The sequence below is a fragment of the Tiliqua scincoides genome, chromosome 4 (genome assembly GCF_035046505.1).
Source record: "Tiliqua scincoides isolate rTilSci1 chromosome 4, rTilSci1.hap2, whole genome shotgun sequence".
NCBI lineage: Eukaryota > Metazoa > Chordata > Lepidosauria > Squamata > Scincidae > Tiliqua > Tiliqua scincoides.
In genome coordinates, this window is record NC_089824.1 from 130,719,072 (window position 1) to 130,744,043 (window position 24,972).

Sequence of the window (24,972 nt, forward strand, 5' to 3'; positions counted from 1 at the left end):
GTACCAGTAACACTGAAGTGACAAGCCACAGCTGAATTAGTGTTGAACGTGTCTCTGTTGTGACTGAACTGAGAATGGAAAATGGAAACATAGCCACACTTTTCAGCACCGCAGAGCTGCCAATTCACACTTGAAAGAATGCTGAAACAGTGTGTGGTATCTATTAAATTAATATTGATATATAAATCTTGCCTTATAAAGAATACTTAAAGAGCAACAAAAAGTAGTTCAAACTAGTTTACGTAGCAGAGTAAATCAGTAAATGCTACCCTGACTCCAAAGGCATCACAGACTCTAAAAACAGGTACAAAAGAGGCAACAGCCACTGGAGAAGATGTCACGGTGGGGTGAAGAAGGGCAGTTACTTTCCCTTCTGTGTTATATAAGAGGGCATCACTTTAAAAGGTGCTTCTTTGTCCAGTTTGTTTGGGGTTAACGTAAAACTTGGAATTCCAAGAACAGGGCTTGAAAACCTCTCGTTAAAAGCACTAATGTATGTTAGTTCATTTAATATTTATCCATAACTGAGTATCATGCCAGTGGAACAACTGCTTCCCTTTCATTTCTTAATCTGTAAACTGCTATAATTGGACTCATGTTCAGATGAACAGCTCAATCCTGCACATACTTGTTTAGAGACTTACTCCCAAGCAGAGTAAAGGGCCCAGTCCTATTAACCCACTGTGCCGCTAGAGCATGTGTTCTGGCTGCACAGTGTGCTTTGAAAAATTCAGCGTGCCTTTTTCTGTAGCCACTTCTGGCCACTTCTGCAAGCAGCAAGTGGCTGTGTCTACATAAGAGCAGCATCCAGAGAAGACCCAACACCAGTAAGTTGTTGGGGGTGGTGGTGGGAGGAACAGGGTGAAAACCTGTGGGCAGGAGGGTCATTGAGGCTGGGGTGATATTGTTGGCAGCAGCTCTGCTGATATCCTTACCACCCTGCCTAGCCTCAGTCCACCTATCCAAACCCACTCTTGCACCAGCAAAGTAGTTGGCACAGGGCCAAGTAGACCCAGCAGGGCAGTGAAAGCTTTCCCCAGGGCAAGGGAACAAATGGTTTCCTTACCTTGAGGAGGCCTCTGTGGCTCAAAACTCCCTCAAGGATGCAGGGTGCCCCATGTTGGTGTGGCTGCATCGGCATTGGGGGAGTTGCAGCTGGATTGGGCTGCCCATTCTGTTAACTGGACAAAGAGACACCAAACTGGACACCTTTTTAAATGGTGCTTTCATATTTAGCAGAGAAGAGCAACTATCCCATGTATTGGCTGTTTGGTAGTCTCTCCCTTTGTGTTGCTCTTCAGATTTAGATGTCCTGTGCTTATCATAGGACTGTTGCACCTACCAGAGATCATAGCAATTGTTAATGCCTCAACTCAAGATGAACCCATACAGGATAACTAAGAGTGCAGGCAAAGTATCTGTCTGCCTGAATGTTTTCTTTACTGGTAACACCTGATCCATGTAACAACCTATCATTGAGAGTTCTATTGAAAGGAAGCTTACTTGGAGACATTTGTCGAAAGCTTAAAAGAACTTGACATTCTGGTATGGGGAGGGGCCATAGCTCAGCAGTAGAGTACATGCATACCAAAGATCCCAGGTTCAATCCCTACATCTCCAAGTAGACTAGGAAAAGACCCCATGTGAAACCCTGGAGAGCCACTGCCAGTCACTGTAGTCGACAATACTGATCTGGATGGACCAATTATTTTAACTTTTCACACTGACTCCGGAATGTAACCCTTTTGTAGGATGAGGGGTGACTGTGTTTTGTGACTTCTGTAGGAATAGAGACTAATAACAGAGACTGACATGGGTTCATTTGCTTTCCAACACTGCTTGCATTGATCATATTCAATACTGTTAAAGCTCTTTGGCTTTGTTGGAGTTTAGCGTTGTTGATTACTTTTGGATATAAAGGTAGTTCTGACAGAATAAGATTGTTATCCCAGAAAAATGATGTCTTGCCATTTTAATATTGCTCAGTAGAATGTACGCCTAAAATCTTACAATAAGCAAAGCTGTTGTGACTGAACAGCAGGATTGGTTTGCTTACTGAACAGATACATAAGCAGCAGATTATTCATCATTGTGTATTTATTGAAGTGATTGGTGGATTTATTTTTTAAAATTTTTGGCATATTGAAGATATGACCAAATACTGCTTGATCTCTTTGATGTATACAGCCTTCAGTAAAGGTTTACTTGGGGTGCAAAGTCTACACTTTGAGAGTAGAAGAATTGACACTTCAAGTTAACAAATGCAAGATCACTAAACCTAAAATCACTAAAGGTCAAGTGCATATAGTATTTTGTCTAAAACATTTTCAGAACTTGAGACCTGTGTTTTCATCTCAGTTATGGGGGGGGGGAAAGAGGCATCTCTATTTTTTCAATAAAATAGTTAAATTTCTTGGCAACTCTAAGCTAGATGAATGTCCCGTTTGTTAAGACTCTGCCTCTAATTGGATTGGGCCATATGTGTCCTGTGAAACTGGTCATAGAAGTTTGATCGCTCAGACATTGCTGTATTTAATGGAATTGTGTATATATAATATAGGAATATAGTAAAGTGTGTCCTGTAGCATCTTTGTTTGGAGCAGGTGGCCTCTTTATCTCAACAGTCTCCTTTTGTCTGCTTGTGCCTCTTGGCTGCATTTGATGACTAATGTATAATTCGAGCAGAATTCATTATTGAGTGGCTATTGTGATGTGCATGCTTATAGTTCTAACATCACAGTTCTGTTTCTGTCAGTGGGAATGTGGTTGCCTAGTAAAGAAAGGGCTTTCAGGTAGTGTCATGAAATAAAATATTTGACTTGTCAGCTCTCAAAAGCACTAAAGTATAAGTATTTTGACTGCTGTTATGTCTCCCTAGTTTTTATGCAGATTTTGGACCACTCAACCTGGCTCTGATATATCGGTACTGCTGCAAACTCAACAAGAAATTAAAGGTAAGAACTTTATAATCTTTCTTGAAACTTTAGTTCAATGACTTGTAGTAGATTATTGCCATTTTATAGAATAAGCAACAGCAATCCTTGGGACTTAATGAAAACAATTTGGGTGTTCTTCAGGAATGGGAACTTGAATCAGGTGACATGAGTCTGAGTTGCAAAAATCAGCATTTTTGGCTGACTTGTTTACACTCGAGTCGCACATGTGGAAGACTGCAAAACACTAGATGTGTGCTCATCCCCGCACATGCAGACTCAAGTTTTTCTGGGTCTGGGCATGCTTGCTTGCAGCATGAAAAACCTCTTGAAACCATCATTCAGACTAGGCGAACAGCAGTGAGGTTCCAGCCGTGAGGCTGGGAACAGTTAATGTTTGCTTTTGCATCTGAGCAGAAGGGGGGTAGGTGGGAGCAGGCTCTCTTGCCCATCTCTGATAGGAAAGAATCAATGGTCATTTTATGAAGGATGGTCTGGTTTGTTTCTTTGGATGAGGGAGGGCAGGAGGAGGAGCCCAGGGAGATTCTTGCCTTGGAATTGGCTGGAGGAGCCCAGGAGAAAAGGAGGCGGGGAAGGGGAGGAGGTTCATAGCAATCACATTTTCCAAATGCATGGCTGTTGTGAGCTTAATTCCATTGTTACTTGTGGGGAGGGGAGGAAGCCCCATGGAAATACTAGCTGCAGTGGAACTACTTCTGAGTATATCTGTAAAGAATTGGGTTGTTCTGATAAGCCTTGCAGCCGCTGCGCTTGACCCTCCTCTGTCTTGCCACTTTCCTCCTGGCTCTTACGCAGTCCCTCCCACCCCCTCCCACCTTGTTTACAGATGGATGGGGACATCAGTGGAGTGTTTAAAGAGAAGTCCAACACACACACACCTGGCAGCAGCCCCACTTCCCCCCCCCCACTCCTGACACAGGTATAAAAAGGACTTGTGACTCAAGTCTTTTCGAGTTGCAAGAAGGTGACTTGGAAAGTGCTGCTATTATGACTCATTTTCAAGTTGAGTCATGGGGGGGTGGAGACTTGCGACTCAGCTTGAGTGAAGCCACGTTGGATTTGCCCATCCCTGGTGCTCTCCTCTTTTGGAATAGGAATTGAAAGTTTATCAGTGTGTTAGTCTGATGTGAGGTTACATGTAATACAAGTGGAAAGAAAACCAGTGAAGTAGAGAACAGAGATCTGAAATAAAATTATTCAGAACACACTGGTTGCCTTGTTGGATACTCAGTGCTGAATTAAATAGGCCTTTGGTTTGATCTGACAGTTGCCAGCCCTATGCCTTGGGAAGGCTTAATAGCAGGTATGGTAGAAATAGCAGGTTTTTTTGTTGCTGATACTGATAATTGTCATTACACTGATATCTGATGAAACTTATATTTTATTTATTAACAATATTTTTACCCCATCTGTCTCCCTGAGCAGACCCAAGGCAGATATCTGTATCAGACAATACTGATAATTGTCACTGTACTATTGCTGAACACAGAGATTCCATTATTAGCTATTGTGGCTAATAACCATAATATTGGACTTGGCATTTCCCAAAACTCCCCAAGGGCCTAATCCTATCCAGTTTTCCAGCACTGATACAGTTGTGCCATTGGGGTGTGCCCTGTATCCTGGAGTGGGGAGGCAGTCATGGAGGCCTTGTCAAGGTAAGAGAACATTTATACCCTTACTACAGGGATGCATTGCAGCTGCGTCAGCACTGGAAAGTTAAATAGGATTCAGCCCTAAGTTAAGTTACTGCTACTTATGGTGGTATGTTTCATAGGCTAACTGCAATATGTGAAGAGGTAGTTTTCCTTGTAAAATGGTCACTTAACAGTTTGATTAGAGCAGTGTTTCTCAAACTGTGGGTTGGGACCCACTAGCTGGGTCACGAGCCAATTTCAGGTGGGTCCCCATTCATTTCAATATTTGATTTTTAATATATTAGACTTGATGCTCCCATGGTATGTGACTGCATGTGGGGAAATGTGACAGACTTGTACTTTTAACAAGCTACAATGTATGTTTTTAACAATGACAGTCAAAATGGGACTTACTCCTGGGTAAGTGTGGGTAGGATTGCAGCCTAGAATTGTTCAAAATGTTCCTGCTTGATGATGTCACTTCTGGTCATGACATCACTTCCGGTGGGTCCTGACAAATTGTCATTTTGAAAAGTGGGTTCTGGTGCTAAACATTTGAGAACCACTCAAGGATTAGAGGATTCTGAATGTGGTATGTGTAATTGAGTGTGAATGTGTGTGAGAGGAGATTTTGTATTATGTTTTGTGTTTCATTTAGCATGTCAAGGAATCCGGTCTCCTTTTTGTGACCAGAACGCAAATTGACCCAATCTATATGAGGATAATTGAAGTCCCCCATGATTACAACCCTGTCCCTCCTTGTCACCCCCCTGATCGGTTTCCTCATTTCAAGGTCCCCTTCCGATTTCTGGTCTGGAGGATGATAGTATGCCCCCAGTATTACATCGCTCCACAGGCCTGATAATGTAACCCACAGAGATTCTACAGTGGAGTGGGACCCACCTTCAATCTCTGCTTTGCTGGATTCTATCCCTTCCTTAACATAAACGGCCACCCCACCTCCAACACGCCCCTGCCTGTCCCTCCTGTAGAGTTTATAGCCCGGGATTGCGGTATCCCACTGATTCTCTGCATTCCACCAGGTTTCCGTTATGCCCACTATGTCAATGTTTTCCCTTGTCACTAGACATTCCAGTCCTCCCATCTTTGCCTGGAGACTTCAGGCATTTGCATAAAAGCATTTGGGAATGCCCCAGGATGGGCTGCTTATTCACTCCTTTGTCCCCGCATCCTCTCACTGTGCCAAACTGTCTATCACATCCCATCACGCTACCATTCCCAATTTCTACTCCTACTCTGCCTTTGTCTTGTTGTTCTCTAACCTCCCCATCCTCATCCCATAGGGATGAGGCATCCCGAACCGGATGCCCCTCGACTCCTGTCAGCCTTCCCCCAGGGATCAGTTTAAAAGCTGCTCTGCCACCTTTTTAATGTTATGCGCCAGCAGTCTGGTTCCATTCTGGTTCAAGTGGAGCCCGTCCCTCTTGTACAGGCCCTGCTTGTCCCAAAACGTTCCCCAGTGCCCAAAGAATCTAAACCCCTTCTCCCTACACCACTGTCTCATCCACGCATTGAGACACCTGATCTCCTCCTGCCTAGCTGGCCCTGCGCGTGGAACAGGTAGCACTTCAGAGAACGCTACCTTTGAGGTCCTGGCTTTCAGCTTCCTGCCTAAAAGCCTAAATTTGGCCTCCAGGACCTCCCGGCTACACTTTCCCACATCATTGGTGCCGACATTCACCACAACCGCTACCTCCTCCCCAGCACTGTCTACTAGCCTGTCTAGACAAGAATGTCCGCAACCTTCGCACCAGGCAGGCAAGTCACCATGCGGTCCTTATATCTGTCGCAAACCCCCCTCTCTGTTTCTAATAATCAAATCCCCCACTACAAGAAGCCCCCAACCCCGCTGCCGCTGAGGAGTATCCTGAGTGCGTTCAGATATGGGCCTATCCCCTGGAGATGGGGTCCCCCCTAGGGGATTGTTTCCCTCCTCTCCAGGATGACGTCCTCCAGCCCCGAGACTTCCCACCCGGGCAGCTGAGGAGCTGCACGCCTGAGGTTGGGACGAAGCCTGATCATCCCTAGAAGTCTCCCCACGGTCCTTGTCTGCCTGCCTCTGCTCCAGGTCGGCCGCCAAGGCTTCAAGGGAGTGGATGCATTCCCTGAGACCCTGGAGCTCCTTGCACCGAGGACACACCCGTGACTTATGCCTCAGAGGCATATAGTCATACATGTGGCACTCGATGCAGAACACTGGATAGCCCCCCCCCTGCTGCTGGCTGTCTGACCGCCTAGCTTTTTTGTTGTTTTTATTTAGGGGTACTTGAAAAACCCGACACTGGTTAGCAGCCCTCTTTTCAAGGAAAGAGAAGGGCGATGTCTGGGTCCCTGGCCTCCTCGCCCTGCTGCTGAACTCATGGTGCCTTACCTGGCACTTGGTTCCCAGAGGCACTGGGTGTCCCAGAGGCATGCGCGCTCCTACAGAGAGGCTCATGCGGTAGCTTTATACCCCTAGCTAGCTCCTCCTCCCTCCCTCCTTGCTGATTGAAAGGGGGGCTGGTCTTCCCAGGTGAGATTACAAAAGCTCAGGAAGGCAAAAAGCTGTTGATGGGCTTAACCCACTATGCAGGCCCCTGAATGGGTTGCTTGGATTAGCCTAATGGGGCTCTTATCACCTCCTAAAGGTCAATGACTATGCTAAATTGCCTGGGTGGTTGGGAACTGGCCCTTCCTAGGTTCTTACCCTCCTAGTTCAGTTCTCTTAGGCTGGACTGTTTTTTAACCTCAAGCTTTGTTTGTTGCTCTCACCTAGATCCTGTGTCCCAGTTTACTGAACTGTTTAGGTTATGTTCTAACTTAGATTAAGTTTAACTTGGGTTAAGTATAGGGTTAATTTAAAACAAAGTAGAAAAACTTGCTTTCCACTTTATCCTCCTCTGTTTTATTTATTTTCCCAAGTGCCTGACCCTTGGGCTCTTACTCACAAGTAGGACTCTGCTCCTGCTCCTGTTCAGAGTAGACCTATGTACACACCTACGTATTTATTTTTATTGCCCTCACCTAGCTCCTGTGTCCCACCTCGCTGGACCTTAGATTCCCTCCCTTAGGTTAGATTACGTGCTACCTTAGGTGAAGCTAAATTTCAAGGTTGATTTAAGGTTGATTTAAAGTTAAAGTTAGAAGACAAGGAGTTAGAAAGACAAAGAGTTAGAAAGAGTACACTTACCTTCTCATCGTCCTCCTCTCCTTCTCCAAAACTCAGAGGTCCACTTGCCTTCTCGCCCAGATGCTAAACTCACTTTGTTCCCAGAGGCACTTGGTGTCCCAGAGGCCACGCATGCTCCTGCAGATAATAATTTAATTACTGTATTTAATTACTGTAATAATTTAATTACTACTAATCTGGTTCTTTACTTCCCCTACCCACAACCATAGATTAGTGTCTTCTTGCAAACTAGCCATTAAATTAGTTTTCTTTCCTACTTCCCTCAGGAAAATGGTGAGACCAACATCTAGCATATGGAGGCATTTTCACATTACAAGTTCTTCTGAGAAGAAAAATGTGATTTGCAAATATTGTCAGATGAAATATGCATTTCCAAATGCTACCAGGATTTGTATGTAACATAACATATAGTTTCTTTCTCTTCTTGGAAGAAAAGTTAGACTTGAAATACTTCTGACAGCCAGGCAAAGAGATCAGTCTTATACTGTATATTGGCAAATTGTTTGGGCCGCAAGATTTGAGGCAATGAGAGAGAGGTTTCTGCTTCAGAAAAGAGAATACCAGTGTTCTGTGAGTTTAATAACTTTTGTCTCTATGCCAAAATTAATTTGTTTTATCATGAATTTGAATGTTACAGGTCACATGTGTAAACTATCACTTGTGTGGGGTTAAAGAGACTTGAAAGCACTTTAAAAATATTTATACACTGCTTTTCAACAAAAAGTATTTCACAAAGAGGTTTATATAGCTAACCAAATCAATGGTTCCCTGTCCCCAAAGGGCTTACAATCTAAAATGGATGCAAAAGAGACACCAGTAGAAGCTACTGGAAGAAAAACCATGCTGGAGTGAAGGACAGTTGCTTTTGCTCAGCTAAATATAAGAGGATGCCACTTCAAAAGGTTCCCAGTTAGCAAAAGAGTGCTCACTGGGCTGGTCATGGAGATTGTTTTGGTGGCCGTGGAAGAAGTGTTATATAAAGTACAAACAACCCTACATGTCAATTTAGGAATATGCCTTGTCTGCAGGATTCATCCACCCCTATTTTTCAGCAGATTAATTAATTATTCAGGGGGCATGCATGTGGATGTACACAATATACAGATGTATATGTATGAATATAGAGCTCACAATGTATAATGGCATGTGTGGCAAGGTGGGTGAGTACCTGTATTCCTGTTTGAAGCTCACCTTTTGAAATACAAAAGTTGGTTCTTTATGCTGTGGTAGTTACGGTCACATAGAAGAAACAGCAGCTGCAGAACTACCTTAGTACAAGTTGTCATGACTGTTTCCTAGATAGTCCTTCTGTACATGTGTATGTTTTACTAGCCTAACTTGTCGAACATTTTCAGAATTGGAACACATCTATATTTGAATTTCATTGGGGTATATTCTTTGATAATAGGGCGCATGTTTGCAAGTGTGCATTTTAAGTTAAAATTATACTTTTAAAGTCACCTTGTCTACACAAGCTTGCTTATATGACTAAAATATCTAGAGCAAGATTTCTCAAACTGTGGGTCCAGAACGACCTGATTTTGGTGGGTCGTGAAGCTGCAACTGACAAGCTGATTGCAGACTAGGAAATGCATTGAACCCTATGGAAAGTAAAACCAAGCCACTTGTGTTTACTCATGTGTAGAAAGTCATGCTGTGGTCCATTGGAAAGGGCAGGCCAAGAAGAACCCGACACCACCAGAATGGTCCCATTCTGATGAACGCAGTCCCCGAAAAGCACCCAAGAAGGAAGTCCCTCCCTTCAAGCTAATGAATGTATTGAGCCCCATGGAAAGCGAAACTAATGCTGCATTCTTTTTGCTAGAAAATGCTAGAGAGCTGTACAGGTTGTCCAGGGTTAGCCACTTGGGTTCCAGAACCCCTAGTGCGATGGTTCCCTATGTTTTTTTCACTTGTGTACCCCTTAGCAGCCTATTTCCATAACTGTACCCCCATATTAGCAAAATGTTTGTAATTAATATAGTTGCTATTTCAGATTCATGTGTAGTCAACTACTGATCCTTATCTCATTATACACAAATTGATGACCAGTAACTAGCAGTTGCTGGGGCTTTCACAGCTGTCTTCCTTCCTGTCTTGCCAGTCCTACAAGGCATTCTAATACAGACCTGTCTTTTTCCGCCATTATTCAATTCTTTTCCAGGTACCCCTGAAGGACCTGGCAAGTACTCCTGGGGGTACTCATACCCCAGGTTGGGAACCACTGCCCTAGTGGATAAAAAAAATCCATAGATTAAAAAATGGAAAAAATAGATTTAAAGACCCACTGCTCCTAATGGAATAAGGCTGTGCCTCAACATCCGCAGGGGTTTGATTCTGGGATTCGCTGCTGATACCATAAAATGTGTTAAATAAAAGCAGTTTTAAAAAATTAAAAAGTGCATCCGTTTACAGTTGTGGTTTAAAACTGCTTTTCTTACTGTTGTAGAGAGGCAGTCAGCAGTTAGAACCCCTGCTTTTGCTGGCTCAGCTGAAGAATGGTATAATCACTTGCATGACTGTCTCTCTACAACAGTAAGAAAAGCAGTTTTCTAAACTGATTTTAAAGGGGTGCATTTTTTCCCCTTTCACTACCGCATATTTTCCTAGCTAACAAAAGAACACAACCTAAACTATGCATTTGTGCTTACTCATGAGTAAACAACTATGCCGACTCCTGTTGAAGGGGAATGCAAGGCTACCAGAATGGTCCCAATCCATGAAGCTCAGCAGTTGCTCCAGAATGCAGCCCCCCCATAGTACAGTAAAAAGAGGTTTGAGATGATAAGACTTTTTTTCCTAGTCATGTAAACCTAGGTGGGTCCTGATAGTGTATCATTTTTAAAAGTGGGTTCCAGTGCTAAAAGGTTTGGGAACCAATGCTTTATTGGAAAAGGTTGTTATTTCCAGATTCCTTCCCCCCCCCCTACTCTGGGGAGCCTCATTTCCTCTCCTCATCATTGTGGGGTTTTTGTGCTATTTATAGAGTGAAGCATTGAATCTTAATCCAACCCAGACAAAAAACATGTTGAATTTGAAATTGATTTTGTCCCAAATTGCACTGAACTGGCTTAAATATAAGAACTTAAATTGAACTGGGCACTGGGTAGAGCTGAAAATCTTACTAATTTTGGGGGGTGGGGTGGGCTCTTGACGTTATTGCATCCCATTTGTGTCCTGGGTTACAATTCTATGCACTTCATTTGGGAGCTGAGCTGAGTAAAGATGCATTGTATGTCTGAAATTTTGAACCCATTAGCACCTGTGGAGATTAGCTAGTGCTGATGCTTTGACGAGCATAATTTCTAGTGCAATGAGAGCTTGAGGATGATGTCTTAGTTTTTGCTCCTTTGAACTGTGTTTGGATGAAAGTGTTACCTTGCTATTTAATCATGGAAATCACAAGTTTTGCTTGGTCAGGGAATTGCATGAGAAGATATCTATTTTCCCCTTTCCCTTCTCTGTTGCTCACAGCAGATAAGGAGCAAAAAAGTGATGAAGTAATACTTTTCTTTTATTCATTTGTCTTAAGCAAACTGATTAATTGATTACATAAGCATACTTTAAAACATTAAATTTATCATATTACCAAACTTGAAAAAGTGGTTGCATGGGCTAAATTTTAGATTTTTGCTGTATCTTAATAAACTTTATTTTTGCAAATCATTACAAGCTTGACTTTTTTTTTCAAGGTCAAGCTTTCTAAATCAATTCTCTAACCATTATCTCGCAGCAGAACCACAAAAAAGAAAATATCTGAGTTTATACCTGAAGCAAGCAGTAACTATGAAGTAACTGAAGTACCTGAAATGTGAAGCAACTATGAAGTACCTGAACTTTTTAAAAAATCACAGAATGAAATCAGTCCAAATAATTTTTAGCGTCTGTCTTGTTCAGCACAAAATTATTTTTACTGATTTCATTCTGTGATTTTTTTTTAAAGCTTATAAGCGTTGGAATATATTCATAAATGTCCATTAAAGTACAAATAACCTGACAGATTTAATTGATTATAGTGACTTACGTATATAATACCAGTCTGCTTGCTTCAGGTATAAATTCAGGCATTTTCTTTTTTGTGGCTCTACTGTTACGACAGTGATTGTTTTGTCAAAATGTCTAGTATGTGCAGCTGGGATATATCACACAATACTAAATTGATGCAAACTATGCTTTAAGAAATTTGGCCACTTTCATTATGGACCATCAAAGCAGCTTACAATAAAAACTTAAAAAGTATATAATAGTAAAACTAGTTAAAGAATAATAGCTGCAGTAGACAACCAGATAGATACAGCTAAGCAACTCAGTTCACAGCAATGAAGTCAGGCCAAATGCCTAGTGAAAGAGTCTTAATAATCTGCAGTGTTATGAACAGGGGATCCTTGAAGAAAGGAAGTTCCACAATCAAGGATGCTACCAAGTAATCCCTGTTGCTTGTTGCTGTCTTCTGAATCTTGTTTGGTAGCAGAATGCAAAACAGAGCAAAACAGATAATAATTGTTATCTTAGCAGTTTAGCAAACTCATATGGTAAGAGGTGGTCGTTTTAATTATCCTGCAACCAAGCCGTGTATGGCTTTAAAGTTAATGACCACCACTTTGGATTGTGCCTAAAAGCAAATTGAGAGTCAGGGAAGTTTGGAGTGAGTGAGTGTGTGTGTGTGTGTGTGTGTGTGTGTGTGTGTGTGTGTGTGTGTAATATGATCTTTATACTAAGTATGTGACCGTACCTTAGTAGCAGCATTTTGTACTGGGGCAATTTATGAATGCTTGTGTGGCTGAAGCATGGGTGACTGGCCAAATCTCCTTCAGGAAAGAGTGCGGATTTTTTGCTCTCAGGATTAGTTGCAGAAGGGAAAAAATAACTTATTTTTTGAGTTACAAGAATCAACAAAGTGTTGACATGCACTCCCATGTGCTGTGGCCATGATCCAAATGTGCGTGGGAGGGATTGCTCTTTGAAAAGGAAAACGTATTGGGATTTCGGAACACAGAATGTGTCACCAAGAAGAAAAGGCATTCACAAAATGTTAAGCAGGCATATTTTGAAAAATCTCATAATTGAGATGGTTAGTAACATTATTTGCAAGTGTTATAAGGAAAAATGCACTCTGAAAGCACTAGCAAATACTGAAGAGGTTCAGTGAGTAATTAAAAAAAATCAATTGAATTGTGGGTTTGGAATATCAACTGTCAAGAACTTTAGTGAGGGCTGTAGGTCTTTTCTACATCTTCAGGTAGAATGTCTGTCTGAAACCTTAGGGAGCTGCTTCCAGTCAGTGTAGGTAATACTGAGCTAGAAAGACCAGTGAACTTATTCTATGTAAGGCAGCTTCATATTTTCATGTCTTCAGAATATGGGCTGCTAAATGTTCAAGAGCTGAAGGAATTGCATTAGCAGCCATACAGAAGACACTTAGCACTTGCAAATGAAGTCTGTTACTCTAAGCATGCTACTCAGAAGCAAAACCTTCTTGTGTTCAGTGGGTATATTCCCAGGAAGTTACGTGTAGGTGTGTATACACGCATGATTACTGTAGGTTTGGAATTGAGATCATTTTGTTTTTCTAGGTGAGGTCATGAAGAGCAGTGGCTTGAATGACCATCCCCACATGTCTACTTTGGGGCATGATCCTATGCCTGCCACACACACTGGCATAGCAAACAGTGAATCCTGCTGTCACAAGCAAGAGTAGGATATTTAACTACCCTCAGAAGGGCAAACCATCAGGAAGAAGCTCCCAACCAGTCACCTGGCAAAGTGCTTCTGGAATACATGCAGACATAGGAAGTCTGCTGGCAGATGATTACCAGTATGGACAGAGGGACTCATAGCTTTGGCCATAAAGGAAGCTCTGGGTTGCAGTGAATGTGTGGTTATAAATACTATATGGATGAAAACTCAGATTTTTTTCCCTATGAAATAGCTGTACAATTGTCTGGGCCTAAGAGCATGTATGAAGAAACTGCCTTGTATCATGAACTTGCCCAGGGTTGAACTGATTTTAAGGTTCAGCCAAGGCACTATGAGCTAGGCATAGCATAGGTGCCAGCATTAGATATACTGAATTTTGTCATTTTGTGCTTACTGTATAACAAATCTAATTATCTCTCTCCCATCTTTTTTTTTTTAAAACAGTCATTCAGTCTGTCAAGAAAGAAAATAGTGCATTACACCAGCTTTGACCAGCGGAAACGAGCAAATGCAGCACTTTTGATAGGTGCCTATGCAGTAAGTAGCACTAGTATGTCAGCAGGAACTTGCTGACATCTCTTTCTCTGCCTATATAGATACTGCAAATGCTAGAATATCTATTTTTTTGCTACTGTTTTAGTACTGCATTTTTTAAAGAAGTGGGTGCCTACCCTCTCTCTCTCTCTTCTGAGCTTTGCTGCCTCCATGCTCCTCACCATGCTTGTAACATTTAAGGGCCCAATCATATCTAATTTTGCACCACTGATGCAGCTGCAGTGTAGCTCCAAGGTAAGGGAACAAGCATTCCCTTACCTTGAGGAGGCCTCCATGACTGCCCTCCTACTACAGGATGCAGCACATGCCCCATTGGCATAGTTGCATCAGTGCTGGAAAGTTGGATAGGATTGGGCCCTTATTCTGTTTCAAAGAGTTGAACCGTGCCTTTTCATTCTTCCAGCAGCTGAAGGTACCTTACAGTTGGAATAAATGGAAAACAACCAAGACAAGTAGCTTGTTTAGTACAATGCTGTGTTCTTATGGCTGACTTCTTGTCATTCTTGTCTGGATTGGGAGCCAGGACAAGTCAATAACAGCAGGGAAATTGTCGCTATGGTAATTATTCTGTTTCAGAAGCTTATTCCCAGTGTCACTTTGCAGACTCCCTTGGGTTCAAGAACTGCAGTTTGCCCTTCCACTTTCGTATCAAGCTGCACATACAGTCCTGGCTTCCTCCTCTCTTAAAGTGCAGTACATAGTTTATTTGTACTGATAAGTTATGCAACAGTTGAAAAATACTATTCTTAAGTAAATAAAATACTTTTGTTCTTACAAGTGTCTCTTACTTTGAAGATCCTAATTTTGCAACAGAAATGGAATTATGTTTGTCCTTGTGTTATTATATAGATGAATGACCTGTAATTTTTAAAAGGCTAGCAGCATCTGTTAAATGAATACCTTGTTAGCTCTGTAATGACAGTAAATGACATTCAGTATTTCAGCTGTTACAAAATGGGTCTCCTTTGTGTGAAAGCTGTATGAAAACACTTCTGCCAAAGAAGAATCTCTCTACAGAGTAAACTGAGATTATCATCATTACTACTCTGGAAATATGAAACCACTGCATGTTAAAGTATCTTTCTGTGTATAGTTATGGAAACAAATTGGTCCTCTGTGAAGCAACAAACAAAGATATGAACACATGAAATAGTAGAGCTTTTTCTAGAAGATTACAAAGTATTTTCTGTGTGCTTTTTAGTTGAGCATTAGGATAACTGTTACCACTCTTTCAATTTGAAATTGCTGTGAAAAATATGTAATTTGGGTACAGTATAATGTGGAAATGAAAAGAACAAACAAGTATCTGACAATACTTCTCACTAAGGTAGACTGGTGGTTGAACTGTATATATCAGCCCTCAGTAAGTCTGAACACAGTACTTCAAGAGCATCTGACGTAGTTTTTCTCTCTTTGCTACCTGAAACCTATTCATTGCAGAGGGCAAGCACAAGGTTAAGAATCTCAGATCTTGTGCTCCTTGCTTATCCCACCCTTCTTAAAGGGAAATGGCATGCTGAGTTTTCATAGATGCTAGGAATGCCTCCCAGTACAATGATAAATCCAAGTTCTCATCCTCTTCCCCAACTGGAATGTGCAACCAGATCAAGAAAGAAACATCTGAATGTTGTGGTTTCTTGAAAGATAGAACCTTTCAAATTGTAAAAATCCCTACGGGGATTTAAATTTGCCTGCCTATGTAAACCGCCTTGAATAAAGTCCGAGGAGAAATCTGAGGACCAAGAAAGGCGGTATAGAAATACCTGTATTATTATTATTATTGTTATTGTTATTATTATTATTAACTCCAGGCTTCACAGAGAGAGAGCTTGACCTCTTATACTGAGCCCTGCAGACATAAGTGGTGAGATGCATCACTTCTTTCTGTGAATCTCCAAAGCTCTGTGCAAGGTCAAGAAGAGCTCCTCCTCTTTTCCAGTCTCTAGAAAATGGTGTAAGCTCTCATTAGACTTATGGGCTCTAGTGGCATATACTGTACTGCATTAATTAGACCAGCGATTTTCAACCTTTTTCATCTCACGGCACACTGGCAAAGCACTAAAACAGTCAAGGCACACCATCAATTTTTTGACAAGTGACAAGGCACACTGTACTGCCAATGGGAGTTTCATATCCCCCCGATGGCCCTACTAATAAATTACCATCTCCCAAATTCCCACGGCACACCTGGGTACCATTTGCAGCACACCAGTGTGCACAGTGGTTGATCATGGCTGCTCTAGGTCAATGTAGAATTCTGTGTTATCTGGGTGGGGTTGGACACAAGACCCTTGAGATAGGTCAAATACTTCTGTTGGCTTATGTCTGACTGAATTAAGACTATTTTATTTGAAGGGGTAGTGAAGGGTAGTACTGTTGTGAGCCCTTAAAGCATGCAAGAGCCTTAATAGCCTGGTTCCTTTTCTGTAGAAAAGTCAAATGAAAAAAAGTGTACAAAACTCAGAAGAGAGAAGGTGAGTGTGCTCTCAATGTCATTTAAATGGGGTCTATGAATGTTGGCCCCAGGTGTGCAGTCTTTACCTCCAGTTTTATGGATAAACATTATGCAGGAGGTCAGGACTATGTTTGACCCTATTAAAAAGTTATCCCATGTGTGAATACAAGGCAAATTTTGAGGTGGAAATAAGAGTGGTGACACCTCAGTAGGAATAGAAAAAATGGGGGGAGTCACTCCAAAATGTGCAAATAATGAATTTTTTTTTCCTACAAAAAAGTGTGTGTGTGGTGCAAAATGTTTTGGGGTGTGTGTGTGTTAAAATTAAAATTCAGAGAACATATATTCCTACTGACTGTGGGTAACCCTCATGGCTCATGTTCTCTCCCAACATGCAAATAATTTTCATCTTCACAAGATGCGTAGTCTATGCATTTTAGAGGTATATATGTGTAGGACTTACAGGGTTGGTTATAATGTATAGGCTTAAAAATTGTGTCTTGGCATTATAAAATTCCTCTTGAGAGAGAACCCAATAGCAACCTGGTTTCTCTTGCAGGAATATTGTTCAGATAAACTACTTGAGTACTAACGGTTGGGTTTCTGTTCATATACTGTTCATGTACCCAATCCTATTGTCTGAAAAACTGTTTATGGTTCTTGTGGTTCTTGTACATTCTGTAGATTGGCATGTGACTGAATTCTGAGTATTGCTAATTCAGAGTCTTGTTTTTATGTCCTGATGCTAAAAAATTAATGTGTAAAATGAGACCAAGCAAACACTAGATAAGTTCCACAAATAGAACCTCTACTGGTAGCTATGCAATTTAAATAGGAACGCAATGCCACTCTGCATGTTTTTGTCTTGGCTCCCTGATCCCTGCCTGTGTGTTCTATCCTCTTTATCTGAAGTGCTGAATTTTAATTTACAAACATTTGTTCTTTGGGGGTTCTTTAAGTATGTTGACACATCATTAGTGGATGGTGCTGTTGATCTGATAGCAGCTCGGGTGTTTAGTGGTATATGTAGCTACTGTATGAAGTAAGTTGCCAGTCTTGGAACTGTCTCAAAGTGCCTCTAGAGCAAGGGTGGCCAAACTGTGGCTCGCGAGCCACATGCAGCTCTCTGACATATAATCTGCAGCTTATGGAAATATGTTGGCTAAGCTCTAAAACCTCCACTAGCAGTAAATAGCCTGATAATTGGTAGCAATGTATGTGTCATAAAAGTATTGTAAGACTATTATTTTGTAAGGTGTTATTGGATTAAGATATCTCTAATTTTATTGATTTACATATTTTCCTCCATGTTTTGACCAACTATTTACTAAGATAAATATAATTTAAAATAGCTGTTTTTACTGCTTTGGGATTTTGACAACTTACACAAATTAAGTTAAAAACTACATACATGAATTATTACGTACATGTACAATATTAATATTTATATAAAATTTTTTGTAACAAAATGTGTATGTAACAATGTGTGTAATATTCGTGTCTTGTGGCTCTCAGATACTTGAAGTTTATCATATGTGACTCTCATGTTAAGCAAGTTTTGTTACCCCTACTGTATGTGGTTCATGGCTAACATTGCATTGTGACTCATGCCATCTATGCATGACAGAAGTCCCTGTACTAAACATGTGTTTTTTAGCAGTATAACTCCTGGAAGCTATAATGTGAACCATGATCCAAGTTATCAATGAAGCCATTGCTCAATGCGTCAGAGAGTGGAAACCTATTTCATATACAGGCATTTGCCACTTTACAACCATTTGCTTAATGACGGACCGCATATATGACAGTGGTAAAAGCATAATAAAGATGCTCTTAATGAGACAATCCTGACTCCCATAGCCTGCAGCAGAGTGTCTGTTTACACAACAGAGAGGCTCTTAATGCAAAGAAGAGGCAATCTATCTCCAGTAGCCTGTGCAGCCAGCTAGTATCTGGCAGGGAGTGTCTGTTGACACAACAAAGGCAATAGATTAATGATGTAATTGCATAACAGGGATTTAAGAACATAGTCTTTAAGTGGCACACATCTGTATAGACAATTATTGCTAAATCTGGCCTAGGCTGTCGGAACTTCAATTTTGCAAATCTCTCAATATACTATTAGCTTTAGCAAATCTTTCTCTAGTTTACTTTTGTCACCTTCAATAAAAAACTGTTGAACAGCCACTGATGGTAAGTAGTAATATTTTGGGTATACTATAATGTAGGAGTTAAGTGCATTTTCATGTCCAGCTTATGGAGAAACTTGGAAAATGTTTCAAATTACTTTCACCTATGCTTGAGCAATGTCCTAAGTATGGAATAGTTTACAACCTTGAAAACAGCTTTTCAAAAGCTTGAGAGAATAAAAAGGGAGTTGACAGTGGTGATATGAAGTACTGTATGTCTATTAGAATTTTAACATTGTTGGGTGTATACACATGTACTACTTAATCCAGAAGTTCCTTTGTCCTGTTGATTGGGTTTTTTTGCTACTGTTCACATGCCATGCTCCTTTGCTAAAGAGAAAAAAGCAGTGCGATTTCAAGATTACCTGTATTGAATGTGAAGTGAAATCCTCCCCACCTTGTCAAATAGGTGGGAGGATACTGAATCAAAAATATTCACTTAGAGCAGCAGTTACCAAACTTTCCAGCTCCACGACCCACTTAATTCTCCATGGTGGGTTGGGACACGACTGGCTGGAATGACTTACTAGGAGCCTTCAGAGGGCCACCTCTGGGTTGCTCTGGGCCCCTGACCCAGTCAGCAGAATCCTCCAGATGCAATTTCTGGACAAATTAGAGGTTGCTTCCAAGCTGGAAGTTGTTGGGCCGGCTTCCAGAATGGCTCCTTTTCAAACTGGTGTGGGGGGGGGGAGCAGGAGGGCCCACCTTGTGATCAACCACACATGGGCTCCTGACCCACGTTTTGGGAAATGCTACACTAGAGTCAAAGTTTGGTAAGCCTATGTAGGATGCTTCAGCAAACTAGGTTTAAGCAGAGTTTCAATGCTATTCATGCAATTCCATGTCCTTTGGCTTGGCATGCTGCACAACTTGCACACAGATACTTGTATTCCCTAAGAAAAAATTCCAGGCATTACTGAGATGATCTAAGACAATTCTGCTGACTGGGTTCCACACAAAAATGGTCACTAGAGACTCAGTGATTTTCAGTGAATGTGCCACAGGAATTTGGGGGGAGGCTCATTTATTAGGGCCATTGGGAGATGTGAGCCCCCCCCATAGGTAGTGTAGTGTGCCTTGTCAGTTGTCAAACAGGTGGTGTGCCTTGACAATTTTAGCACCTTGTCAGCATGTCATGAAATGAAAAAGGTTGAAAACCACTGCTACAGAGGCAATAATCAAAATTCCTTCTGAAATATTGGTGTCTAAGCAATTGTCACGTTACAGCCTTAAGTGTAGAGGTATATTAAATGAAACAGTTGTTCACAGTACAGAATGACTGCATGCTGACAAGTTGCCTTTCTTCTGTGAGTGGAAATCTTTAAGTGCCCAGGGCTCCACAGATGCTTTGTACTGCAGTCTTTATGCCGATTATTCAGAATTTTGGAAAAGAAAAGAAAGTGAAGTCACTAGTAACCAGACAGCAGGGGTAGTCAGTTGAGGGTTTCACTGTGACAGCAGGATATTTTCCAGATGAATTATTGATGGGCATTTTAAAGTTTGGGGTCAGCAATCAGTGTTCCCTTTTTTGTTGTTGTTGCCTATACAGAGTGCTAAGGTGGCTGCACAGATGTGACTGTCAGCATCCAGACTGCTCAATGAAGATTGCATTGTCAAACTCTGCAGTTGTGGAGTTGCAAACTCTCCCAACACTCAATTTTAGCGAATGTCCCCTGGTTCTGGTATTGTGTAAGAGGGAAAAGAGCATCCCTGTATCCACTCTATCGATCCCCTGCATAATTTTGTATGTCTCAATCATATCCCCCTTCACACACCTTTTTTCTAGACTGTAGAGCCCCAAATGCTGTAGCCTTTCCTCATAAGGGAGGTGCCCCAGCCCAGTAATCATTCTGGTTGCTCTCTTTTTCACCTTTTCGATTTCCACTATATCCTTTTTGAGATGTGGTGACCAAAATTGGATGCACTACTCTAGGTGTGGCCTTACCATTAATTTGTAAAACAGCATTATGTTATTAGCTGTTTTGTTCTCGATAGATTAGATAGATTAGAATATCTAATCTATCTAGATTAGATAGATTAGAACCTTTTCTAATGATCCCAAGCATAGAATTGGCCTTCACTGCCATCGCACATTGGGTTGACACTTTCATTGAGTTGTCCACTAGCACCCCAAGATCTCTCTCCTGATCTGTCACAGACTTGGCCACCTTGCTACTTAACCCTGTCTCTAGGTCATTTATGAACAGGTTGAAAAGTACCAGTCCCAAGACAGAACCTTGGGGCACACAGCTTTTCACTTCTCTTCCCCCAGCATGCATGGCGAAACAGATCACAGTATGATCACTGTTCCCCAATGGCTCAGTAACATTTACATCTCTAACCAGGTCCTGAATACCACGCAATATTCAATCCAGAGTCACCTGTTCTCTGGTGGGCGCCATAACTATCAGCTCTAAGGCACAGTCATTTATCAAGAAATCTGGTCTCAGAGCACGAATTGACCCAGTTGATATGAGGATAATTGAAGTCCCCCATGATCACAACCCTATCCTCAACATTTCCCTGATCTCCTCATTTTAAGGTTCCCTTCAGGTTTCTGGTCCTGAGGACAATAGCATGCCCCCAGTATTACTTCACTTCTTGAGCCTGGTAATTTAACACACAGCAATTCTATGGTGAAGTTGGACCCACCTTCAATCTCTGCTTTGCTGGATTCTAAATCTTCTTTAACATAGATGGCCATCCCACCTCCAACACACCCCTCCCTATCCCTCCTATAGAGTTTATAGCCTGGGATTGCATTATCCCACTGATTCTCCTCATTACACTAGGTTTCCGTTATGCTCACTATATCAATGTTTTTCCCAGTCACCAAGTGCTCCAGTTCTCCAATCTTCACTCAGAGACTTTGGGCATTTGCATAAAAGCACTCGTACATGGAATCCCCCAAGATAGGCTCCTTATTAGCTCCTTCATCTCTGCAGCCTCTCATTTTGTCAAACGGTCTATCGCATTCCATCACACTTCCAATCCCAATTCCTTCTCCTACTCTGTCACTACCTTTTGTTCTCTAATCACCCCATCCTAATCTCATAGGGATGAGGAGTCCAGACTGGATGCCCCTCTGCTCCTGTCGTCTTTCCCTCAGGGATCAGTTTAAAAGCTGCTCTGCTACCTTTTAATGTTACATGCCAGCAGTCTGGTTCAAGTGAAGCCCATCCTCCTTGTACAGGCCCCACTTGTCCCAAAATGTTCCCCAGTCCCTAACGAATCTAAACCCCTCCCCACAGCACCACTTCTAGACCCCTGAGCTCCACCTGCCTAGCTGACCCTGCATGTGGAACAGGTAGCACTTCCAAGAATGCTACCTTTGGGGCCATGGCTTTCAGTTTCCTACCTTGCTTAATTGCTGGCATTCAATATGCACAAGTATAAACGCAAGCAACATTTTTCTTCAGTGGGAAATTCCTGGCTTACAAATGATTGCTATCAATGAGGACAGTGGAATTAATGGTGAAGTTGGAGATGATGCCAAATGGATGTTTACAATAACATGCATTGAAACATAATTTACTGGAAAGCAATTTCGTTATTGTGGTAATGCTTTCCAACCTTGTATGGCTTGTGAGTACTTTCAGAATAATGGCTTTTGTCTGATGTCAGTAGGAGGGTGAAAATAGCTTTTGCTATACAGCCTTAGAAGGGTAAAGAACTGAATGGCCACAAATTGAGGTTCTGTTCAATTCACATTAAAGCATTATCTTGAAATAAATATATTGTATAGTTTATACAGCTTTTCTTTTACCTTAGCTTTTCTAAGGCAAGATGTTCCTGTTTTCTGTTGTAGGTTGTCTACTTGAAGAAAACACCAGAAGAAGCTTACCGAACACTTTTATCAGGTTCTAATCCACCATATCTTCCATTTAGGTAAGGCTGCAAGTTAAAATGGTACACTTTTTTAATGTTTAGAGATTTTTAATGAACTGAGGCCAGCAGATTGTTACAATAATTTCCAAGCCCTTCAGTCACCATGGCACATGGTGTTTGTGCAGCGCTCTGCCTAAAGCACCTTGCAGTTACTAGTAACATGTTCTTTTCCTTTGCTCAGTCTTTGTGCCTGCTTTTCTTGTTGCTTGTTTCCTTATCTTGTCACCTGTCAGTATCTGAGCTCTAAAGGGCTGTGTCCGCACCAGGGCTTTTCTGACCCTGCCGCTCCCCCAAATCTCTGGAAGGTTGTGACCTTTTGGGTCAGCATGCATTGCCATATGCTGCTGAAGTAACTTTTTATCCTTCACTGAAACTTGGTGTCTGTGGAGTCCCACGCATAAGAAGAGCTCTGCTGGATCTGGCCCAGGGCCCATCTAGTCCAGCTTCCTGTATATCACAGCGGCCCACCAGATGCTTCAGGGAGCACACACAAGATCACAAAATACTTGTTTTGCCTCCCTGCATCTAGCACTCTACTTTATCAAGATATATTAAAATGACCTTGTGTTTCTTTTCTCTTTAGTTCTGTTCCTATCTTCCTATCCCCCTCCCACTTTCTTTTGAAGGTAGTTATGCGTATCTTGGTCTCAGCATCTGACAAGTCCCTTCAAGACTTGCCTGTTGCCCTGTGTGCATTTGTAGTCATAGCAATATTGCATGTAGGCTCTTTCATAGTTGAGTAGGACATTGTAGTGATCATGTTGTTCCTTGTCTGAAATACAAAACCACTTCCTGAAACCATTACTTATTTAGAAAGCGCTGGTTTATTCATTTGTCCCATCCTCATAATCTTCCCCCGTCTCCAAACTTTCAGCTTAAAATTGTGCCAAATGGAAGTCTCAAGGAATCATTTAACAGATTTCTAGGTCTTAAAATCTTAAGTTGAAGGATGGTCTGTTTGGAGTTATTTGTATACTGCTTTTCAAACAGGTCTCATAAAGCATTTTGATTTCAATTAAAAGAAAATAATTAAAACTTCTGGCAGTTGCTGCTTGTCCTTAAAGCTGAAACTGGCATGATATAATATAGTCTCAATGAAATGGCTACCAGGAAGGCCTGGTAGCAGGTAATGGTTACAGAGCTTTCAGCTATTGATGTAGCTAGTAACTAGTGGGGAAATGCACTTGCAAGGCTGTTCTGTGCCTTATCAGCATAGCTTTGAGAGTTCCTGTGCTGGCAGACTTAGTTGTATGGGAAAAGTACGTAAATGTATGCTGGTTTCACTAAGAATCTATATCCTGTATTCCACAGCTTAGTAGCATTGTTGGACTAGATTTGAACCTCAGAGACTAATGAATCAGGGTTTAAAGTGAGGGTAGGTATTGCTGGGAGCTGTTCCTGTGTCCTTTTAGCAATGTCTTTGCATCTGGTTTCTGGAATTGTAGTAAGCAATGCTAGGTTAGCTAAGCAAGGCTAGCATTTTCTGACAATCCTTCTCATGCGTGCACACATTGCTGATTCAGTTGCTTAAAGAAGCTGGCAGGATGTCAAGGATCAAAGCTTTGTCAGCATAGAGCTATTTGTAATCACCTGGAATTCAGATAGCTACCAGAAACGTATCCTGAGCTACTGGCATCAAATATTTAAAACGGGGACATCTTATCAATGATAGGAATGGTATTTTGAGGCCTGCCTAGCTATACGCCTACTTCATGAGACCTATACATAAAACATAGGAATAATGTTTCGTTTGTGACACTTTGTATATGATATCAAACTTAGTCCAAATTGTTTTGATCCCGTGTTTTTCTCCCTGAGGAGGGGAAGGTAGAAGTGGCTCTTGCGTAGTCTCTTCATTTCATGTTCAGGAGGGGTGAACAACTCTTCTGGGAGATACTGTGTTCAAATAAATTCTCTTTGGCAGTTTTTCCTTCTCCCTGCAGTGAAGGAAGTGGGTGAGCCTGACACTTACTCCCATTGTTCTGTGGTTACCATTCCAGAGGAAATGATATCAGAATCTGTCTTTAGATGTGAAATAGAGGAACAGGAAAAAAATTGTAGCTTGCGAGGGTCCTCATCATTGCTTATTACAGTAAATTCCACACACACACCCCAAACCATTTTCAGTCATCAGGAAAGATTATTGCAGAAGATTAACTCATTTTAAATGAGTATAGATGCCAGGATTTCTCTACCTAATGGATCAAGAAGAGCCAGTTGTAGGGTGCCTTTGCAGGTAGCTTTTACAATGGGGTTACATTGGCTGTGTAGTGGACAACAGTTACACATGTTTCTACAATGACAGTTTTGGGTGAATTACAGTTATTTTAAAATATATACATTTGTAGTTTTTCACATAGATCTGGTTTCATTTAACTCAGTGACCTGGAAAATCTTAATCTGCTTA

The 24,972-nt window shown here is 41.5% G+C and overlaps 1 protein-coding gene across 3 annotated transcripts in view; it reads left to right on the plus strand.

Moving 5' to 3' along the window:
* Window positions 1–24,972, plus strand: part of CDC14A (cell division cycle 14A) — a 75,547-nt gene that overhangs the window by 14,342 nt on the left and 36,233 nt on the right. For all 3 annotated transcript variants that reach the window (XM_066624127.1, XM_066624128.1, XM_066624129.1), the window contains exons 3-5: window positions 2,879–2,954; window positions 13,923–14,015; window positions 22,486–22,565. In XM_066624127.1, the coding sequence (XP_066480224.1) occupies window positions 2,879–2,954; window positions 13,923–14,015; window positions 22,486–22,565 (249 nt within the window). The remainder of the gene's footprint in view (window positions 1–2,878; window positions 2,955–13,922; window positions 14,016–22,485; window positions 22,566–24,972) is intronic.